The 21,596-nt window shown below is 37.5% G+C and overlaps 1 protein-coding gene and 1 long non-coding RNA gene across 2 annotated transcripts; one reads left to right on the top strand and one right to left on the bottom strand.

Annotated features, from left to right (window-relative positions):
* Positions 1-80: 80 nt before the first annotated feature.
* Positions 81-10,527, top strand: LOC140255591 (uncharacterized). The gene is made up of 3 exons (XR_011904503.1): positions 81-410; positions 2,471-2,608; positions 9,473-10,527. It is a non-coding gene; the product is annotated as an uncharacterized lncRNA (long non-coding RNA).
* On the bottom strand, positions 4,850-18,318 carry CLCA4 (chloride channel accessory 4). The gene is made up of 14 exons (XM_072343314.1): positions 18,139-18,318; positions 17,262-17,402; positions 16,882-17,032; positions 15,361-15,469; positions 14,469-14,640; positions 13,712-13,939; positions 11,852-12,076; positions 10,980-11,157; positions 10,227-10,333; positions 9,705-9,929; positions 9,318-9,585; positions 7,952-8,113; positions 6,536-6,760; positions 4,850-5,265 (listed from the first exon to the last, which is right to left on the bottom strand). The coding sequence occupies exons 1-14, from the start codon at positions 18,316-18,318 to the stop codon at positions 4,850-4,852; spliced, it is 2,787 nt and encodes a 928-aa protein (XP_072199415.1).
* Between the last annotated feature and the right edge of the window lie 3,278 nt (positions 18,319-21,596).

The raw sequence follows: 21,596 nt of genomic DNA, 5'->3' as shown, positions 1-21,596 counted from the left end.
CGGCGTCAGGCGCAGGGCCCGGATCGGCAGCCCGAGTGACGGCGGCGGTCGCCTCGCGCCGCCGTGAGGAAAGGGCTGGGCTGCTGCGCGCAGCCCTTCCCGCCGCTGGAGGCGCGCGGCTGCGGGATGGCTGCGGGCCTTTACCGCGTCCTGCGTGCGCCTGCGGGGAGTCGCTGCAGCCCGCTCGTTCCGTTCCTTGAGCCCAGGGCTCTGTAAGTCGAATCGTGCTCGCCTGACAAAAGTGAGGCGGGTGGAGCGTGGCAATGGAAAGTGTGAGAACTCGTGAGCAGGCGATCAGAATGCGCTGCTAGTTACTCTTGTGTGGATACCCACCTACAGACACAGCTGAAAGTAGCTCTACGTGCCACGGGGCTGTTCGAAAGTACCTTCGGTGTCATAACATAGTGTTGGTGAGCAAGTCTCTGGTTTTAATAATTTTTAGCTATTTCGATGTCCCTCATCATGGCCCAAGAAGGGAGAGCTTTGATGTGGGCTGTTAGGAAGCAGATTCACAATGCGTTGTTCTTGTAGTAATGGGTTAAGATTGCCACCTTGGAAGTGATCCTGGTCCCTCAGTCAGGTCACTGACCACCCAACCCACACAGCAAGTAACCCTGGGCTGCGTCTGTTTAAGGCTGGAGGAAATCCCAGGGCATGACGGCAGGAAGTGAGCTCCAGAACAAGGAAATCACTGGAAGGATCAACACAATCTTTCTTACGTGCTGGTCAAATTCCAGGAACTAAAACCAAAACAGCCCAAGCTGTGTGAAGCTCCCATTGTGCCACAGTATTGTTAACGAGAGGGCCCGGAAGCTGCTGTGTGTGTGTGAGCTCTTGTGTCACTTACTTACATAACAGACAAGCACTTGTGGAACTGTTTATATGTAAAAACTTGGTGGCAAGCATGTTTCCAAGGTATATTGGCATAATAAGCTCTAGTGAGTCTCTGTTCTTCAAAGAGATGATACAGCATTTCAGATTTAAAATTTGGAGATACAAAGGCAGTTACTGAATTCCAGATCTTTTGTTGGTGTTGTCAGCAGTTGCAGTGGTGGAGAGCAGCAGTGCCTGACACTGAGGCAGAAGTACCACCTCAGGGAGATGTACCCCGGGAAAGTCTAGGCTGAACAGTCTGGAATTCATAACAGCTGGCATGGCTCAGCTCAGACCAGAACAAAATGCTGCTGGCTCTTGAACTCTGTAGCTGCCCATGAGCTTCACCTATCAGAGAGGAAATTGTTGCCTTGGAACTCAGCTCTTTCCTTCTGAAAAATGCTCTCTTTTTGAGCGTTACTTGGATGGAAGTGGAGGAAGAGTCCCATTCTTTAAACTCCGATGGATTAGAGCATTCTTGAAAGATCTGAATTGAGTGTTTTTGATTATTTCTTTTCTCAAGGGCCCTAAAAATGGCAGTTCCAATTCTCAGGAAAATGATTTATTAAAACAGTATTTCCACCCCTAACACTTGGGCTGTTTGGCATTGGATTTTACTTTCAGTTCTTACTATTAACATCCTTCCTCTTTTATTAAATGTACAAGCAGTCAGTGTGAGTGAGAGGGAGAAAGTAACTCTTCACGCTAAGAATTGACACACTTATCAAAGAGGAAGATCTGTTCTATTGCACGTTTATATATTTTATATAAAGCAACCCTGGTATGGATATGTTTTTCCTCATTTTAACTCATAGTAGTCTTATGTAAGACTAAAGTTGGTTATTGGATTACAATCTGGAATTCCATCTTGCATGAGTTCCATAGGCTTTTCCCACTCCCAAAGCACTACAGAGTTATTTCCTTTCTTGAGATTCTCTTTCTCTACATTCTGAAGGCCTATAATCTAGTGTTCATCACAAACTCTGTTTAAACCAACATACCCGGTTCAGACAAGAAGGGCCAGACCTTGTGTGAAGACATTATAAGAACTAGATAATGACCTACAGAGTTCTAAAGGTGTATTCAAAGAACGTAAGTCATGTAGAGGTACCCTCTCTAGTTCCACTAAAGTAGGCTGCAAACAGCTGAGGACTCAGTAGGTTTACTTCTTCACCACTGCTGGAGGAAAAGTATCCTCCTTCAGATGTATAGGATAGACAGTGGGGATGGTGACTTTTGGAAACAGTGTTCTGACTTCACAGGAGGCTAATGTTCAAATTCAAGGCTTTGGGGAAAAAAAAAAAAAAAGGGATTTAAATTAAAAGACCACCCCAAAATGCCTCCATATTCAATTTATATCACAGTGAAAATGCATTAAAATAAATAAATGTATTTTTAGTAGTACGTATAGTCACGGTAACAGAACTCATGCTGAAATTCACACACACTCAGCTCTACAGTACACTGAGTTACATGGGTCACCTCTTTTGCCAGTGTATGTGCTATTTCCCTTTCTACTCATGACTATTCAACTATGGTATATATTTTCATAGAATAGTTATTTATATTTATATATTTATATCTTTTTTTAATGCAGTTGAGCATTAATTCAGAGTTCTGGCAGCACATTACCAGTCACATCCCTTCAGAAAAACAACAAATATTCTGAAGAATAGCTGCAATCCTTGAACCAGATTTTCGAAGTGTTCAAATACATCTGCATGGGAATCCAAAGGTAAATTTGATTTAACATTTATTAATGTAGTTAAAAGATAATATAAAATAATAATAGTTAAAAAAAATAGAGATGAGTTTATGTCATTGTAAAGAAATGTTTTGAAAACTTCCCTCAATTTATTGCTCAAAAAGTATTTTACTGAAATGGGAAAGAGCACTTGTTTATGTGTGTGTAAATCTGTGCCAATATTAACAACTGTGAGTTTAGTTTGATAATAACTGAGTAAAGCTAATGAAATCAGTAGAGCCAGCTGTCTGGCTTATGTACAGTCAAGCTTTCGTGTAAGATCTGGGGACTGGATTTTTCAGAACCAGAAAGCAGCTGTTCTCAACAGCATGCTTACATCCAGGAACTACAGCTCTCTGAGTAAGAATTAATGATCCTTTCTACATTAGTGCACACTTCCACTGATCCTCATAGCAGCTGTTGCTGTGCCCCTCCTGACAGTGTTGACTGGAGTTGTATTATGAACACATACAGCAACTGGCAAAACAGCCAGTAGCCCAAGGCCCTGAAATTTCAGAGAGCTGGACTGCATTAGTTTACAATTAGGTTTTAGTGAAAAATCTGTTTATGGGATTTTTGTCCTCACAGTTTCATAACTCTTTGAGCCATAGTCTGTTATTCTGTTACCCAGACAAGATAATAATTTGGTCCCGTCCTCCAACTGTCTGCCTTAGAAAAAACTATACCCAGAGGAAGATGGTATAGAGAATTCTATATGCCAGAATTGGTCCTACAGAAATAAAAATTAAAGGAAAATGCTGTGGGTTCTCCTTTTTACTGTGCAATAACGGACTGGAGATATAATTGCTTCTCTAGTATTTTCCTGCTGATGACTGCGGGATAGTCACTTTATCACTCGGTACTGCAGTTTTGCCGCATGTGTAATATAAGAATAATTAAACTAAACTTCTCTGTGATGTGAAATCTGCATCCTACCATGCAGGATGCTGACATTATTTTAAGTGCATTGGAAGATCATAGTTGGAAACAAAGCTTATAGGTTTTTGACTTCAAGAAGTACACATTTTCTAGATAGTCTGGAGTGTGGCAATTGTGTCAGTGATGGTATCCCAACCCATGAAGCTTTAGGGTGTATATATCTATTGTTGGTATAAAGGTAATAATCAAAATAAGTAAAAACAGTCTTAACCTGTCACTGGAAAGATGAAAAAGCAAAAGCAAAATGTGTCTGTCTTTCAGAGATGTAAGATGCAGAGGAGGTGGGCACTGAGTGCTGCGGTGTTTGAACTGAATGCTTTAGACACTTCCCCATAAAATTCAAATGAATCTTCTTCATTCTCTTAGACTAAGAGCCGTGTTCAAATAAGAAATTCAATCATGGATTAATCATATTTTATTTTACTCTCAAACATGCGTTTATGTCATGGTCAGAGCATCCCAGAGGGAGATGCTTTGTCCCAAACTTTTTAGGAACATTTGGAAAAACTGGAAGTGTTGTTAGAGCCCACTAGATGTCAGTGTCACCTCACGATAGTCTACTGCAGCTCTGCTCACAGGACTGGTAGGGCTGGGTGCCCGAGGTAGATTGTCTTGGATCACGAAGATGGTAGGTGTAAGTTCTGTAATACTTCCAACATAATGCCAGGAAACGGTTCCAGAAACAGTACTGCAACATGTTTATTCTGATTGTGTGATGTAGTTCCTACAAAAGAACTTGTAGCAGCAGCCATAGAAATATTTTGGTTGCTTGAAAAGCAGCCAAAAGGAAAAATATCTGGAAAATGGGTATTCAGTGACCTAAAAGCTATTTAAGAGAATTACTATCATTAAATAGCCCTTTTATTTCTGACTCTTTTCTCCAAAGAAATCTACTGTCTAAAATATGGCTGCTATTCCTGTCTTGATATTACCTGAAATTGAAACATTTGTTATTGCTTACTTGGCTATTGTGTGCAAGATAAAAATAGAGAAAACATCATTTTCCTTTCTCTTCTTTATTTAACACAAAAATAAAGCACGCTATATTGGAAAGGTCTTGCAAGAGAAGAGTTAAGTACTTATATTGCATAGCAAGGAATGAAAGTACACATGTTTAAGGCACACTTTTGAAAATCTATGTCTATAAGACAATCAGAAAGACAAATATCTGCTTAAAATAAGTGCACTTACATTAAGTTACTTTTCTCTGCTTTGAAACTTACACGGCAAAAAATTACTCTATGTTCCTTTTTCTAATTCTTCTTCTTTTTTTTAAGCATTTTACCCACACTGTTACATTCTGATTGCAGGATCCCTCCTTTTCTTTCGGTTTTGTAAAATACACACAGTTGAACTTATAATAATACAGACAAGTACTACACATCCAGCTACAATTGCCACTATTACTGTAATGTTCACACTGTCATCACCGTCATCACCTGAAGGCACAGATGCTTTTGGAGGAATGAACCATGTGGCCTTTGCGATATTAGATGTATCTGAAGTCAAGTTTTTATCATCAACAGCACGTATGGCAACGTAGATTATGGTACCATTTTCTATTATCAAATTTTCTGGTTTAAATTTCAATGTTTCTATGCTACCAGCCTCCTGAGGTCTGAGATGTAAGGAATCCACGGAAGTAGCATTATCAAAGTCATCTCTCAGGGTCAGAAGGTTTGCACCACTTTTTATTATGTAGTGATCAGCTAGGGGAAAAAGAGAACATGTAAAAAGAAATTAATACAGATGTTTTAATATCCCTGCTTGTGATGACAGTATTGGACTTCTAGAACTGTTTTGGAAAAACTTCTGGTTTACTATAGACTGCATTGCTAAGCATGGGTGATTGACAGGATTGTTGTTAACCCTCACTTTGCAGCGTCAAGAGTGTTTTTCCCAAGTCTGGAAACTCCTTCTTTTAAATGGCCTTAAGAACATTGTTTCATTGATATTCTTAGCTTTGCAAGGGCTATACTCTGTTATTCAAAGAAAAACATCAATTAAAAAATATATGCATATAGCAGTAGTCTGTCCTGCATTTGGCCTGTGATCTCTCTCAGCATGAGGTTTTGATGCCAAAAACTGTGACAGACATAGAATGATTCTCCTGTTTGTCTGCAATCAGAGAAGCTATAGTTCTGTTGCTATACATGTGTTCAACTAGTTTTGGGGGATTTTATTGTTTCTGTGACAAGGTTGTAGCTTGTCAAGACTTTCCCCTTCTCCCTCTCTCTTCCTCTTACAAACATCTCTTTCACTGTTTGGATAATAGAGATGTGTATGATATGCCCAGTTCCAAACTAATACAGATTTGCCTTGACTAATACAGTGCTTCCTTAAACTACAGTGCAATGACTGATCACTTTAGCTGCATAAAAGAAGTTGGGATTATTATTTTTTTTTTTTTAATTAAAAAAAAAAGAGATTTTTTTCCTTGTGGGGTTTCTTATTTGACCGTTTCAGATAAGTGTAAGATGTAAACCTGAAATCATAATGTATTTTTGAACACATAGCCTCTAGTCTACACAAAGAAATGTTTGTGCATTAGTTTTCCTTTTCCCCACATAGCACACTTGGGATGAAAGAGGTTGTTTTGGTTAGAATGTTACCATATTTCTGTGCATATAGTAAAGCTTTAGACTGTGCATGTTGTACCCATCTCATTGATTTTCTCTTCTTTCTTTCTTAAATTGAGCACAAACATGGATTAAGACCTTTTACTAAAGCGTCTTGTGGTTTTATTTTAATTTATTTATTTACCTTTTTAATAATAATACTACTTGTTTGTTTGTTTGTTTGTTTAATGTGAAAAAAATGAAAGGAGAACTAAAGTGCATAACATGCAACAAAATAACTTCCAATATGGTTCCATTTTCTGGAGGGGAAGGAGGAAGCCCTCATACCTGACTGCTGGTCCTTAGAGCATGTCCATAAGGACAGGAGAATCAATCTGATCCCATAAAGCATCCTACTTACCTTTTCCAATGTCAAGGTCACCTCCTGGAGCTGTCCAAGTCAACACTACTGTTTCATTTTCTATGTAAGCATCTAGGTCTGTAATTTTACAGGGTGGAAGATCTTGTGAATTTCCAGAGTTGACCAGTGTAATAGAACTTGTTGAAGTTCTGCTGAAACTTCCCAGATTGGCTTGGATTTCTTCATCAGGCAATTCAGGTCTTGGTGCATTCATCTGAATTTTACCTATTTGAAAAATTTTTCAACTTTCACCATGACAAAATTCTGAACAACATTTCTTTTTTTTTTTTTTTTTTCACTTTATCTTTTTACTTCATCTCATAATTTTTATTTTCCTTATTCAAATTTCATAGGAAGTTGGTGAGGTAAAGACAGCAAATAAGGTGATTTCAGAGTACTGAACATACTGTTTAGGAAATTAAAACAGTAGAAACATTAATGAAATGTGTAGAAACTGGAAATGAAGCTATGGTTTTAAACTGAGACAGGGAAGATTTAGGTTAGATATTAGGAGGAAGTTTTTCACTCAGAAGGTGGTGAGGCACTGGAACAGGTTGGCCAAGGAGGCTGTGGGTACCCCATTCCTGCAGACATTCAAGGCCAGGCTGGATGGGCAGCCTGGTCTGGTGGCTGGCAATCCTGCCCATGGCTGGGGGGCCTGAAACTAGACAATCATTGTGGTCCCAGGCCATTCTATGATTCTATGATTCTATGATTCTATGATTCTATGATTCTATGATTCTATGATTCTATGATTCTAAGATTAGTAAAGCAGGTTGCATATGTTGGCTGTAACAAATTGGTTCTTTCCATCTCTTCCTACATATCACAGACTTTAGAAGATCTTGTTTTATAGACCATTCTTTGTGAGATTTTCAGACAATCTTTTATGTTGATTTTTCTAAATTTCACTATGTACATGTGTGTGAATATTAATTTTTAACAACTAAGTATCTTCAGCATTAAAATGGAAAAGTACTAAGAAAATCCAACAGAATACATAAGTGACATTTTCTCCTAGCATTAATTTGTGTACTAACATTACATGTTGAATGTATTTATGCCAAAGACCCATTTTAAAATCTTGGAAGAATTGTGGAAATTTTTCTCCTGAGCTGCTGCCATACAGAATATGAGCAATATTTATCCTTTCATAGCATCAAGAAAAAATATTGTTTTAGATTAATGACGATAATTTACATTATTTCTGTACGTTGGAAACTATAGTTGGAGGGGATTTCTTTTGTTCTGTAGCAAAAATGATAGGTGGATGGAATGAGTACTATGTGTACTCATATACTCATATGCTATGAGTACCATTTTTGTGAATCTAAGTGATCCCACTTGCTATATTTTTTTTATCCCCACACACATAGAAATCACATAAATAAGTGTCTATTTAAGAAATATCCTTACCATTTTCTATGTAGCCTGGTACGTACAAGGCTCTATTTTGCCTACGGCCAAGTCTGATAGTTTGATCTCTCCCACGAGCACTCACTTTTAGACTGTATCTTCCACCACCACTTAAAGAAAAGTACCTTGAGTAGATTCCATCATTCTTGGTCATATCAGCACCTTCATATTAAATTATAGAGAATTAATGTCTAGAAGAAGATACGTGTTGGTAAATTAGATTAGTTCATACAGAAATATAAAACCTGAACACTGCAATGCAGAAAACCTGACAATGTTTTGTAATGCAGACATCTTTAAAAGCAGGTATTGTCCCACAGTAATAATCTGCATTTTAAACATATTTTGCTTAAAAGAACTAATTTGCATTGACATTTTTAACTAGGTAAACGTCTTGTTACTGTCTGTAACCACTAACTTAATACTCACTGATCATCTACTAGGTAAAATATCTTTAAATTGAAAACAAAATCAACACCAAAACAACAGCATAATAGACCTCTGGCCAGGATTTCATCAAGAAAAGGTTTTTTATGTGAACTAGCACAGTTGCTGCAATAAATGCTCTGCTGGAGGCATCCAAACTAACTTTGTAAAGCTTAGCAGCAATTAAAAAAATAGTCTCACTGTTTCAGAATAGAGATGTTGTTTAAGAAACACAAGATAACCCATTGAAATATTATATTTCTAAGTATAGCAGTGTAAAAACCCAGTCAGAATGAGATGATACTACTGACTACTGTTCAACTATGAAGCCACAGGTCTGCACCACTGATAAGAATACTAACAGAGAAAAGGAAGAGGAAAGATAAAAAGAGATTAAGGGATGCTGAATTCCAGAATATCTAGCTATTGCTCTAAGAAAAATGATTAAAAAAATAATAATAATGCATTTGTTTAAACATGCAAAAGAGATATTTCTATCTTCTGGTGAGCTAATGTTAAGGCTGTAGTCTGTCTTCATGGAATATGAGGTGGACTAACAAAACAGTTAGCTTTCTTTTTACCTTCCCACTTGAGGTCAGGTGTCTGCATGAAACAAAAGTGGATATGAGCAGTTTACCTTCTACCATTCACAGTTCCCATGCTTTCACAATAGGAACACAGTAAAGATGTGACAATTTTTCAGTGTAAGACCAATTTATTTGTTCTGCCCACCAATAAATAAATAAATAGATACATAAATAGCCTGGTAGCTTACTTCTGTCTTAAAATGGTAGGTTTCTCTCTTTTACTTTTTTATTTTTGCACTGATTTAAGATGTCACCATAGTATGATACAACATGGTAAGTCTGATGGTAACATACAGATTTGGATTCCAAGATGCATAAATGCAAGGATTTTTGCTACGTGTGTTGATCCTTACCTGTACCATTATCAAAAAGAGGAAGGCTTACTGCAGCAGCACCGTCCCTCTCTATGGTGGCTACCACTGTTGCACCAAGAACAGGCAAGAAGTTTTGGCTAACCTCTGCATAAACAACAACTGGATAAGGTGCTGTATTTGCCGTCTCCATATAGGCTTGCAAGATCACAGGAGGAACATCAGAAGCGGCTGCTCGAGAGGTAACTGCTACCGATATATTCTGAGCTACTGTGTCATCATTTTGAATGTAATAATGCCAATCTCCCACCTGAAAATAAAATTAAAAAATATTTAAAGCATTATGAAGGAAAAAACAAAAGAAAAGAAGTGTGCTTCTTTACAGGAAGTATTAATTCAGAAACAAACAAAAATTCATTCTGCCTTTACCTCTGCAGTGCCGTTTATACTGAGTCTAGCGGTTCTTAAATTTGAACTGTCAACTGTAAAGTCCGAGATTCTGTATTCTTTTCCTTTGGGGTCCCTCACAAAGAAAATTGGCTGCTTTCTGCTCCATGAAAAGACGAAGAAAGTGTCATTTCCCACGGTTTTGTCAATAGTCACAGTATTATTTATCCATCCTGAAGAACTAACTTGTTGGTCTGTGCTTTCGAGCTGTGAGAGAGAGAAAATCTGTCATATTGCTATTTAGCAAGTATGGAAATTAAAACTGCAACTAGAAAAGAGCCTTAATTTTGAACTTAATTTTGTTTTCTTCTATATTAGTGGGGCAAAAGTGTCAATTCAAGGCAATAAATTTATTTCACTGTAACTGTAGCTGATGACTAAAAATTGTGTTTGGTACTATTTTTAATTTGAGCCACCATTAGTTTAGGATCATTAGTACCTAACTTCATTCAATTACTGATCAACTGTACGCATAGGAGATGAAAGAAATGTTGAATTCCAGACCTGAATAGATTGTTCAGAAATACTGCCACTTCCTGCCTTAATTTCGCTGAATGCTTCCACTAGCTTACTTGGAACGTCTACATCTACAGCATAAAGTTGTAAACCTCCTGAAAGACAAGAGTAAAAGATTCAGTAATACTGATTTATACTCTAAAAATGCCAGTTTTTATGTGACTTCTGGTAACAAATAATCTAATGAGGTAGACAATTTGTTAACAAACCTAAAACTGAAATGCTTTTTTTATTTTATTTTATCTTATTTTTATTTTTAATGTGGTAGTTGTATCACAGTAAATTCATGAAAAATAACTGTTCTGGCTTGTGTGATCAGCTCATTTTATCTCAGCTTAAAAATCACTCCTTACAGCATTGCATGATTGCATTTTGAGACCTTTCCTAGGTTCTGGAGCCATGTCTTATCCTCCCAGAGTCAAGGAGAGACTGATTGCTGAGCTCTGGGGACTTGACAAGTGGCTACAAATATGAATATGCACAGCATGTGCACCTCTCAAATGATAGTGTTTATTCACAATACTTGTTTGTGGTCAGATTTCTTTCTAGAGCTATGCAAGGAGTCTTCCATCCTCCATGGCATGTTGCAGGTATTGTATGAAAACCAGATTTCTTTAAAATTAGATGTTTTAAATTTATTACAAATCAAATTTATTTATTTTTTTCCAGTCCAATGAATTGCAAGGTTTTTACATTTTCATACTTGACTATGAATGCCAGAGAAAGAGTTTGCTTATTTACCTGTGATATTTGAAAATTCTTCTAGTTCTTTTGCTGCTGATGGACCCAGTGCAATGGTATGAATTATTGCCCCGCTTTCTCTCACTTTTTCACGGCAAAGTGACATAGATGGATCCTCTCCATCTGTCAGTAACACAATTTCTGAACCATATGTTGTATTAATTGCATCGTTGATTATCTGCATTAAAGAAAAAGAATGTGAGATACAAACAGATGAATAACTTTTCAATACTTGCTTATTCAAGAGAGCAGTTAATGTATACGTTTAGAACTGTTACTTTCAAATGTAAGACTAATTTCCTCTTTAAGCAGTGTTTTTGTTTAACAGTAAAGCTGTTTCAATATTCTTGCAATTCGTATCGCAACATATAATCATTTAGGTTTAGTAAAAGTTAAATTATAGAATCACAGAATGGTTTGGGTTTGAAGGGACTTTTAAGATCACCTAGTTACAACCTGCCTGCTATAGGCAGGGACACCTTCCTCTAGACTAGGCTGCTCAAGACCCCATCCAGCCTGGCTTTGCACTCCTCCAAGGAAGGGGCATCCACAATCTCACTGGGCAACCTGTTCTGATGTCTCACCACACTTACAGAAAAGGATTTCTTCCTAAAATCTACTCTAAATCTACCCTCTTCCAGTTTAAAGCCATTTCTCCCCGTTCTGTCACTACATGCCCTTATAAAAAGTTTCCCCTCAGCTTTCCAGTAGCCCCTCCCCAGGTACTGGCCAGACACTGTAAGGTGCTCCAAGAGCTTTTTCTTCTCCAGGCTGAAGAGCCCCAGCTTTCTCAGCCTATTCCTGTAGGAGAGGTGCTCAAGCCCTCTGATCTACTTCCTGACTCTCCTCTGGAGGACAACACTGTACTTTACCTGCAGTCCTTTCTCAATGCCTGCACAGATCTCGGTTCCTCCGCCAGCAGTTGTAGGCAAATACTGAGCAAGTCTTTGACGTGTTGCATCGCTGGTTATTTGTACCAAAGGACTTTTTACAGATGCAGTAGATTGAAATGTGACAATTCCAACCTTGGAGCCAGTTTCAATAATTTGTCTTAAAAACACATCTGCAGCAGTACGGAGATTTGTGATGCGGTTATTCTGTTTGTGAATAAAAACAACATCTTTAGAATGCAGTCTCTTCTCTGAAAAGAACACAAATTATAGGAAAATCTTGATATTGACTGTAATTAGAAACTATCTGCATGGGGTAAGATACATATGCTCAGTTCTAAAACATGGGATGTGTGTGTTGTGTTCTGGTACCTTGAAAATGCAGCGTAGTACATGGTGGCAATGCAAAAGGGCAACATTTATAATGCCTGAGGAGTAGCTTAGCCCAGAGACTAAGTAGTTTGCAAATATAAATGACATTAGTTAAGGTAAAAGAATGAATATGTTAAATGAAAATTTTTGAAGAGATTACTTAAAAAAAACAAACAATCCAGTTATGTTTGGAAACATTTATCTCTGCAGCCGCAGCTATTCTTACAGTGTATTTTTTCATAATGTTTCATCATTACATTACTTACCAACTGCTTTAGTAAAACGCATTATGACAGACATCTGTATTATAAAACTCATGTAATGCTTTATGACTACAAATCTTTGCTTGAGATCAGTCTCAAGCTCTGGGCTAGAATGGCATGTCTCAAAATAGATTCGTTGTAAGCACTTTAGGAAAATTCTAGTATTATTATGACATTTATGCCATACCTATAGAATTGGAGCACATACTGCTTTATGCTTCTTTCTCTATATTTTTATTTAAAACACGACTGATAAATATTTAATAATATCTCTCAGTGTGACAGAGCCTTTAATAGAGTTATTTTCTTGTGATGAGCAATCTTATTTTTAGGCTTGAATTCCTGTGACAGATGAAACTCTGAACCTGTAATGTTTTCAGTGAAAGAGTAATGGTCACTGTCTCACTCCTAAACTTTGGAAAAGAAAGCTATGGATGATGAAATGCAGTGTGCCATCAAAGGAAGAATACACAGTCTGATTTATGAAACCCATTTGAGTTTGAAGTCTATTAGTAAATTATGAGATACCTACCTGAGCTTATAATTATTCCCCCTTTTTACAGATGATCACATTGTTAATATCTTTATAAATGCATTAGTATTTGTACATAAGTAAGCACATATACAGGGAGCTTTACTAAACTTTGCAGTCATAGACAACCTTCTGCCAAAGGAAACAGTGAAAGAATAAACCTATGCAAAATTTTATCTAGGGGAGGAAGAGAAAAGAAAATATAACCTCAGCCTTGTTAAAATGATATAACATTGTGGCAGCTCACACTCTTGATTCCAAAAAGCAAAATTGTGATGAGGAAACAAAATCTAATTTGTTGATATATTGCAACCTAAATATTTAGTTTAAAATTTTACATAATGAAAACACAGTGTAAAACTCTACCTATGGTACATTTTCTTCTTGTAAGAAATATAAAGGCAGTGTCATTGGAGGTATAGAATAGAGGTGGGAAAGTTATTAAATGGAGATTTTTCAAGAAAAAATGACCAAGTCTGGCCTACAACTCTCAGTATTTTGAAATGATTTCTAGTAGGAATTCGATGAGAATGACAGTAATCCTTTTTTCTTTTTTCTTTTTTTCTAAACTAAAATAGTTAATGACTGAATTGACTAAAAATAATTTTACTTTCATATCTTTTTTTGCTTATTACAATTTTTGCACAAACTTGCTTGTAAAATGTTTAATCTTACCAATCCCATGCTCCCAGAAACATCCAGTACTAATGAGACTGCTCTGTCTTGAGTCTGCAGTAGCTGGAAGGTGGTCTCAAAGGGGGGTGCAAGGCCATTAATGACAGATGAGTTGCGATAGTCAGCAGATTCCATGATTATTTCCCATGTGCTTTTGTAGTTGCACATCTTATTCTGCATATTTGGGGCCTCAGAATTATGAGTATTTTTATCACAGAATTCAACCACCTAAAAAGTCAGATTGAAATATATTAGAGTTATTAACCCAAAAGACTGAGTATAAGAAAGCTTTTAAGAAAATATGAAGTTGATTGTGGGAGACAGGACATATGAAGACTCCTCCAGTTTCCTCTCTGTGTGCCATGGTGCCTCGCCAAACAGGATCTTAATAGACAAGAAGAAAGATAAGATTGCTCTGCAACAAAGTGTGAAAAAGAACTCTTTAACAGTTATCTTATGGCCAAGGCATTTGGCAAGAATGCTTCACTCATGTGCCCACTGATCTGATTTTCCAAAAGAGAAGTAAGAAGGGTGCTAAGATTTCAGTGAATCTCACCCTTATTGACATGAAACAGCCATCAGATCAATTGCAATAGCTGCTTTGTACAGCAGTTGTCCTTTCGAACTGAGCCTATTAGAAATGACAGAACCAGCCATATTCATTGAAATAGACAGAAATTAATCAAAGAAGTATAACTGGTCATTTATTGACTATTGTTGCTAAATTCTCACTCCAGAAAGATTTAGTAGTACTTACAGAAGGTAAGGACTGCATATACATAATAGAAGTTTTGCTGTTTTGATTTAGATCTGGTACAAATACGCATCCATCTTCATATAGCTGACCATCATATTGGCATTCTCTTGGTGCACACTGGTTTCCGATGCAGTTTCGGAATACAGGTTTACCAGTGACACCAGCTGAACACCTAGGGGAAGAGAAAGTGGGCAGGGCTGGTACTCTATACATAACACATATATGGTTATTTTTCAAAATTTTGCCTGCCCGAAGACAAACTGGCATTGGCACAGCTTGGTCCTAGACACCACAGTTACACAGGCAGACAGTCCCTATTCCTGTAAGAGTCCTTAACCTGATCTAGAAGAGTTTATAATCATAAAATACTTGCATGTTTCTGCTCTTGAGTTCATAAATTTCTTGTGATATTTGTAGGCTATGCACAAAAGTTATTCTTCTAATAGACTGTGTTAATATATCTGGACAAGAAAAGAAGGAAAGCTTGAACTAATTCTTTATTAATCACTGTTAATGCCTTCCTTTGTAGAAGCTGTTTAAAATCACAGAGGTTTTGCAAGGTAATTTCCGTGTTGTCAGTAACTGCTATTGAATAAAATTATCTTAGGCATATAATCAATGGTGACTAAAGTCCGCAGTTGCACATGGAGCAAAAGATTATCCAGCCTGAGCTATAGAACAGTGCTGTTGAAAAACAGCAGTGAAGGCAGCTGTTGCTTTCTGGGTCTCAGAGCAGGCAACAGACCATGCTGAATAAGCATCTTTTAATGATACAAAGAGATCACAGAGACTCTATGAAGTAATAACTTAGCACACATAACAAGAATATTGAAAACATTTTTTAAATCTTTGAAGGAGTGCAATGTCAAAGAAGAAAAATGAAATATGATACCTTGTTGGTTCAACCATTTTGTTTGCAGAAACATAAAAAGGTGCATTGCTATTGTATTCATCGAACACCCCCCACCGAAGATGAGCCCACTCATGGACAAAAACTCTACCTGTTGAAAAGCAATAATATGTGAACACTCAAACTAAAACAGTTTAAAACATCCATGGCATTTTTCTTTTAAATTTTAAGGAGATAAAATAATTCTTATGTATTAGTAGAAGTCTGTGAAATAGTTAAGAAAGAGGGATAATAATTTTTCCCTGAAGCAAAAGTCATAGAATCACAGAATACAGATGAGAAGAGATTTAAAAACCATCTGATCCCAACCCCTGCGATATCAAGTACACTATCCAGTAGATCAGACTGCTGAGGGCTCCTTCCAGCCTGATCTTGAACACTTCCAGGGATGAAGCATCCACAGCTTCTCTGGGCAGCCTGTGCCAGTGCCTCACCACCCCTTGAGCAAGGACTTTTTCACTGTATTGAATCTAAACCTACCCTCTTTCTGTTTAAAGATTTGTGCTATGACTACACTCCCTGAAGAAGAGTCCCACCCATCTTTCCTGTAGGCCCCTTTAGGTATTGGAAGGAAGTAATGCTGTCTTCCTGGCATCTTCTCAGGCTGAACAAGCCCAGCTCCCCCAGCCTTGCTCTATTTGAGAGGTGCTCCAGCCCTCTGATCATCTTTGTGGCCTCTTCTGAACTCCAACCCAGGAGCTCCACATCTTTCTTATCTTGGGGGTCCCAAGTCTGGACGCAGTACTGTAAGTGGAGGCTCACAAGAGCAGAGTAGAAGGAGAGAATCACTTCCTCAGCTTGCTGGCTGCATTTCCTTTGATGCAGCCCAGGATACCGTTGGCTTTCTGAACTGCGAGGGTATGAAATAGGACCAACAGACAAATCCACATTCATTCAGTGGTCTGCCTGTCAAATCCACACCACTTACTTAAAAAGTAAGAATGTCATGTAGGACAGTATCTAATGCTTTGTACAAGTCCAGGTAGATGATGTCAGTCATCTACTAGGAAGGCATCAATTTAGTAAGCAAGACTCAAACAGTTTTTCATATCAGTCTTATAGAAATGCAGGCATTATAATAGAGACACTTTTTTTCCAAACTGGCAAACATCAGATAAGGAAAACTGTTGTTTCTTTTTTTTTTTTTTTCATGAAGTCTCTGGCCCACAGGGCAGCAAACCTCTATATTTTTGACACAATAATACAAAATCAGGTATATGGACACTGGACATTTTGCTCACTAAGTGCTCATAGAAAGATGGCTATTGCTAATGGCAGAAGTTAAGGGCAGAAGATTAACCTTTTCTTAAGGTTTTTAAAAAATTTAACAACTTCTGGATCCAGTGTTTGAATATTTAGCTTGAGATATCTTACAGGTATTTAATATTTCCAAAAAAGTGTCTCTCTTACAAGTTTTTTCAGTTTGGCAAAACTAAATTAAAAAAATATCGTCCATTTCATATTAATAATAAAGCAGGCAATTACATTAAATTGTAGCATTACCTCTTTCTCCATAAACTTTAACCAAGTTGCTATCTAGCAGGAAGTTAGGTGTAAAATGGATGTATCGTCCTTGCTTTCCACATCCTCCATACTGTAAGGTATAGGGATCATCTCCGTATTTCAAATAAGGGTCTGCTATGATGACATCTGCCTGAAACAGTAAGACCAAAGGCATATGTAATGTTGGTGTAGAGAAGGTTTAGGTGATTCTTTTTCAATAAATGAAGTCCTGCAATTATTTTCTTCCTATCAACATTCCTACTAACTCTTCTTCTGAGTACGAACTGGCAGGATTTGTCATTTGCTGTGGTTTATAATGTAGCTTTGTCAGTCTTGATTTTTCTTGTGGTTCTAATCATAGCCAGTTCTCTAAATCATACCTTATTATATGATTCTGTTTTTAATCTTGAATATTTGCTGTCTTTCTTCCAGGTTTTAGGAAGTATAATTTTTACAGACTTGAAGAAAAATCGATGTTTTGTAGCTTCAAACAAATATTTAGAAGCGTCTTTGATCATTGTCTGGGGAAAGAAAACACAATAGTATCTACATTAATATTAAAAGTTTGACTGTTCATGCAATGAATTCTTCAGCCTAATCAGAAAATAGCAGTAGGATAAAGCAGAACTGAGTACATAATACAAAACTAAGAAAGCTCTACAGTCTTTATTAAGAAAAAAAGGAATGAATAAACCACAAAACCTAAGTTGTAGTTCTTGGACTCTCTCAGTTGTTCTCTAATCCTCCTCTTAATCAGAGACTGTGATAAAATTTACACTCTAGCCTTCATGTGAGATAAAAATTACTGAATTCAATAATTTTACTTTTAAATTAATACCGGCTTGACAGTATTTACAAATATCTGTGTTATACCCACACAAAGTTAAGACGATCTTTTGAACAGAACATTAGGAAGACTGCTAGCTAATAACATGTTATAGTATAACCAATTACTATTAAAAAATTCATAGGACATTCTTTCAGGTAAAGATAATCTGGAAAGCTACTTTAAAGAATTTCAGAATTTCAAACAGGAATATCTCTGTATACAGCACTGTCTTAAGAAATTAGTGCCCTTTGTAGCAGCAAAATATGGCAAAGCAAATTAGAAATAACTAGTTTGATTACTCTGGGCTTCATTCATTATTAATTCAAAACCTACTAACATGAATGGGACACATTCTACTTTGGAAGCAGAAAAAGTCAGTGCATTCCTAACTACTGAGAATTAGTTCATGGGCATGTACATGTTCTTACCATTGTGTTCTGGATGATGTTGGTATCTTCTGGCACCATGGGATTAATTGCAACAACCAAATCCTCATAGCCACTCTCATTTAGCCACACCATGGAGCCTTTTGCCACATGCAGGAGCTGAAAAGACAGCAAAAATATCAAACTCCTAAGCACCCCCATTTTTTGTCCCTGTCCCCACATTTGCGGTCAGGAGTGGGTTATCAGTCCTATTTATACAACTGTTTTTGGAGCAAAGAGAGGCGTAACAGCTTGTAAAAAGACTTTGATCTCCATAAGCGCAGTGAAAAATGATTGGTTAAGGAAGAAATGCTTGCATCTCATTGTCATCACAAAAATACAATTTACTTCCTTATGCCTTTGCAGGTGATCTATGATCTTTTATTTATTTTATGTCAAATTTGGTCAGGATCATTTTCTGAGTCAGCAGAAATAATCAAACAAACAAAGCTCTTTGGGATTTCCTGACAGATAATTCTAGTAGTGTAATTATAATATAACGTGGAATTGAAACAATAGGAAAAGCAAGATTAGATCATCACAAGAGTAAAAGTGATGATAAACTGTAGTAAAGGTTGGTACATAATATCCCCCCTTTTAAATGCCTGGCATTCTTTGTCTTTAGCTGAATAATAATCAGAGTGGGAACAAAATGTGTTTTCTGTTTGTCTTCAGCACACACTGAAGCCTTAGGAAGCGTTAACAAACAACTCCTTTCTAAAGGTCTCCTACATGCCACCGGTTAGCTAAGTTTTCTGACTTAGCAGTGAGATGTTATCTATCATACAGGGAAGTCAGCACTGAATGAGCTGAGAGGTCAAGTGGGCTAAGTGTATGTGTTTGGCCATGCCACGCAGACAGCTGGGAATTGTGTGTGACTCAGACAGACTTTGAGAGTTGTTATTTATTGTGATCTTTGGGTTCAGTTTGACCCTTTAATGTATCAGGCTGTGACATTTTCTTGCAGAATGCTTTCAATCCAGTGGTTTTCTGTATTAATCCTGCAATGACAGAGGAATTTGCAGGTCTTTTACAGGACACCTGCTTTGTTCTACTACATGCAGCTCCAAAGGTCAACAAACTTGTCCAGACTGGAGCATGAGAGAGTGTGATGGCATTGCAAAGCTACTCCCATATTGAAGATGTTTGTACTGTGAGGGGCATCCCATTATCAGACTCCACAGTTTTAACCTCTCCTGACTGGGTAGGGATTTTTCCAGTTAATAAATGTTTCAGCTGAAGTGGTGTCAGAAGGTTTAATCATTGTCCCTGGGAAACAATCAAACTCTGTTGGAAGCTGGCAACTTCCAACAAAGTCGTCAGAAGAAAGTGCCTATGAAGCAAACGTTGTCTCTGTGAAAATCAGGACGTTGGCTTTATTGTAGGAACTATAAACTGTAAAATGGGTACAGCTCCTGACAGTAGATAAGGTTAAGTGCTTAAAAGCAACAGTGAAGCTGCAGGAAGCATGAAAGCAAAGTGCTGGCCAGATCTAGAAGGTTTGGCATGGCCCAGTCTTCCATTTAGCCTCCAACAGAGCACCTTCAACTAGGAACAGCCATGCAGTTCTATGCAAAATCAGCTTAATTGTGTAAAGCTCCCATTTTCTGCTTGTGATGTGTGATGTGACTGTCTAGAGCTATGCCTAATCAAGCTAGAATATTTTTCACACCTTCAGGAAGAACACACTTGGCTGAATAAATTACCGTCTCAGTTTCCATTATTGGCTTGTGATCAGTTGCCCATTTTATTTAGCCCAGCAGAAAGCACATGGTATTAATTTGATCTTCCCCAAGGGAAGATTTTTTTTTTTCTATTTTCCACTGGAAAATGTATTTCTGACTAGCTCAAGTGAGATAGAAATTGTAGCACTTTTCTTTAATGTCATACTGTAAGAATAGAAAGAATACTGTCCAACTAGAGGGCAGAAAGAAAAAAAAGAGCCATGCCTTGGGACAGAGTCATCACACATTAATACAAAGTCAAGAGTTGAAATTGCTGTTCAGCTGACACTTCTTCCCCTTAAGGTGAGATAACACAACAATCGTTCTGTCTCAGTTTTCATTTTATACTCTTTACTTTTTATGAGAGCCTTTTACACATTTACTTAATTGCTGTCTATATTACAACTTTCTTTTATCAAAACCCTGAATGCACCTATTGACTCAGATGCCTGGCCATCCTATAAACACCTTTATCTTCAGTCATCCCACAGCCTCTCCCCCTAGAGCCTCCACAACCCTTAACTGTGGAATGCCAAGATCAAGTCTGCTTTGTGTACCTGTGAAATCTGTGAAAATCTGTGAAAATAGACAAGTTGTTCTTCCTGCTCCCTGTATGTCTTCACATCTCTTCCTAAATTTCTGACTCTTCATTAGCTGTTCCCACTGGCTTCATTTGGGTTATCTGAAACACCAAGTTGCTTCAGATTGCTTCCTAAACTTAACAATCTGGTTGAGTTTGTTTACTTCATGAAGAAAATTGTTCCTGTTACATTTAGTTGTAAACATCATCAGCTCTTCCAGTAAGTCCAAACCAAGCAGAAACATGGGACGGCCAACAAGGAAATACATAGTTGAACATGACCTAGTAAGTGTAGTCACGTACCTTTTTGTAACCTTCACAGCAGTAATCATTGCACTCCAGGAACAGACCATAAAGGAAGGCAGAACTCTACAAATACTTCGTCACTTGATCACTCCTAGACAACACAAAGCCCAAAAATAGCTGGCAGGACAACAGTCTTGCGTCACCACCACTGGGAGATACCTGTTAAGATATTCTGGTAAGTTACCATGCACTTGCTTAGAGGCAGGATGTAATGGAGAAATGCTGTTCTGTAATCTCTTAGGACTACCTTGCTAGCTTGAACCTTTTGTTCCCTCTGCAGCTCTGTTCTGCTGCCATGTACGGAAGAATAAAACTGAAATTCAAAACTAAAAAGCATTTCAGTTTCTGATTTTTTGTTCATCATAGAGCAAGCAGTTAATGCTTGTGGTCATTGTTCCACTGTCAAAAGCCATCCTATTGCAGCATAGTAGTTGAAAGCAGCCATTTTCTGGCTTTATGTGAAGCCAAAAAAGTATTTATTTCTGTCATTTTGGTGTGCTTATGCCGTACTTTCTGTTCCTGCTTGGGTATTATTTTTTGTGGTGGTGGTTTTGTTTGCTCACCTATTTGTTTCTGTTTACTCATTGGATTTTGATCATTACAAAAACTGTGCTTGTTTAATCCTTGTCTTTTAACATGATCCAAGGAAAAAGTATGTATCTTCCTTATTTATTTTATTTTATTTTTTTTTTTTTTTCAGTGATGATTCTTTCTCCTTTCCTGGTTCAGTCAGCAAGAAGGTGAAATGATCTCAAAGGGCAGAACACGAAATCTCAGAAGCAATCTGTAACATTTGACTTTCTTCCAGGGGCGAGGTTTCACAAAGGAATGTGAACCAGTGTAATGTTGAG

The sequence above is a fragment of the Excalfactoria chinensis genome, chromosome 8 (assembly GCF_039878825.1).
Source record: "Excalfactoria chinensis isolate bCotChi1 chromosome 8, bCotChi1.hap2, whole genome shotgun sequence".
Taxonomy (NCBI): Eukaryota; Metazoa; Chordata; class Aves; order Galliformes; family Phasianidae; genus Excalfactoria; species Excalfactoria chinensis.
The sequence above is the reverse complement of the archived record's forward strand: the minus strand, read 5'-3'. Positions and strand labels throughout refer to the sequence as shown.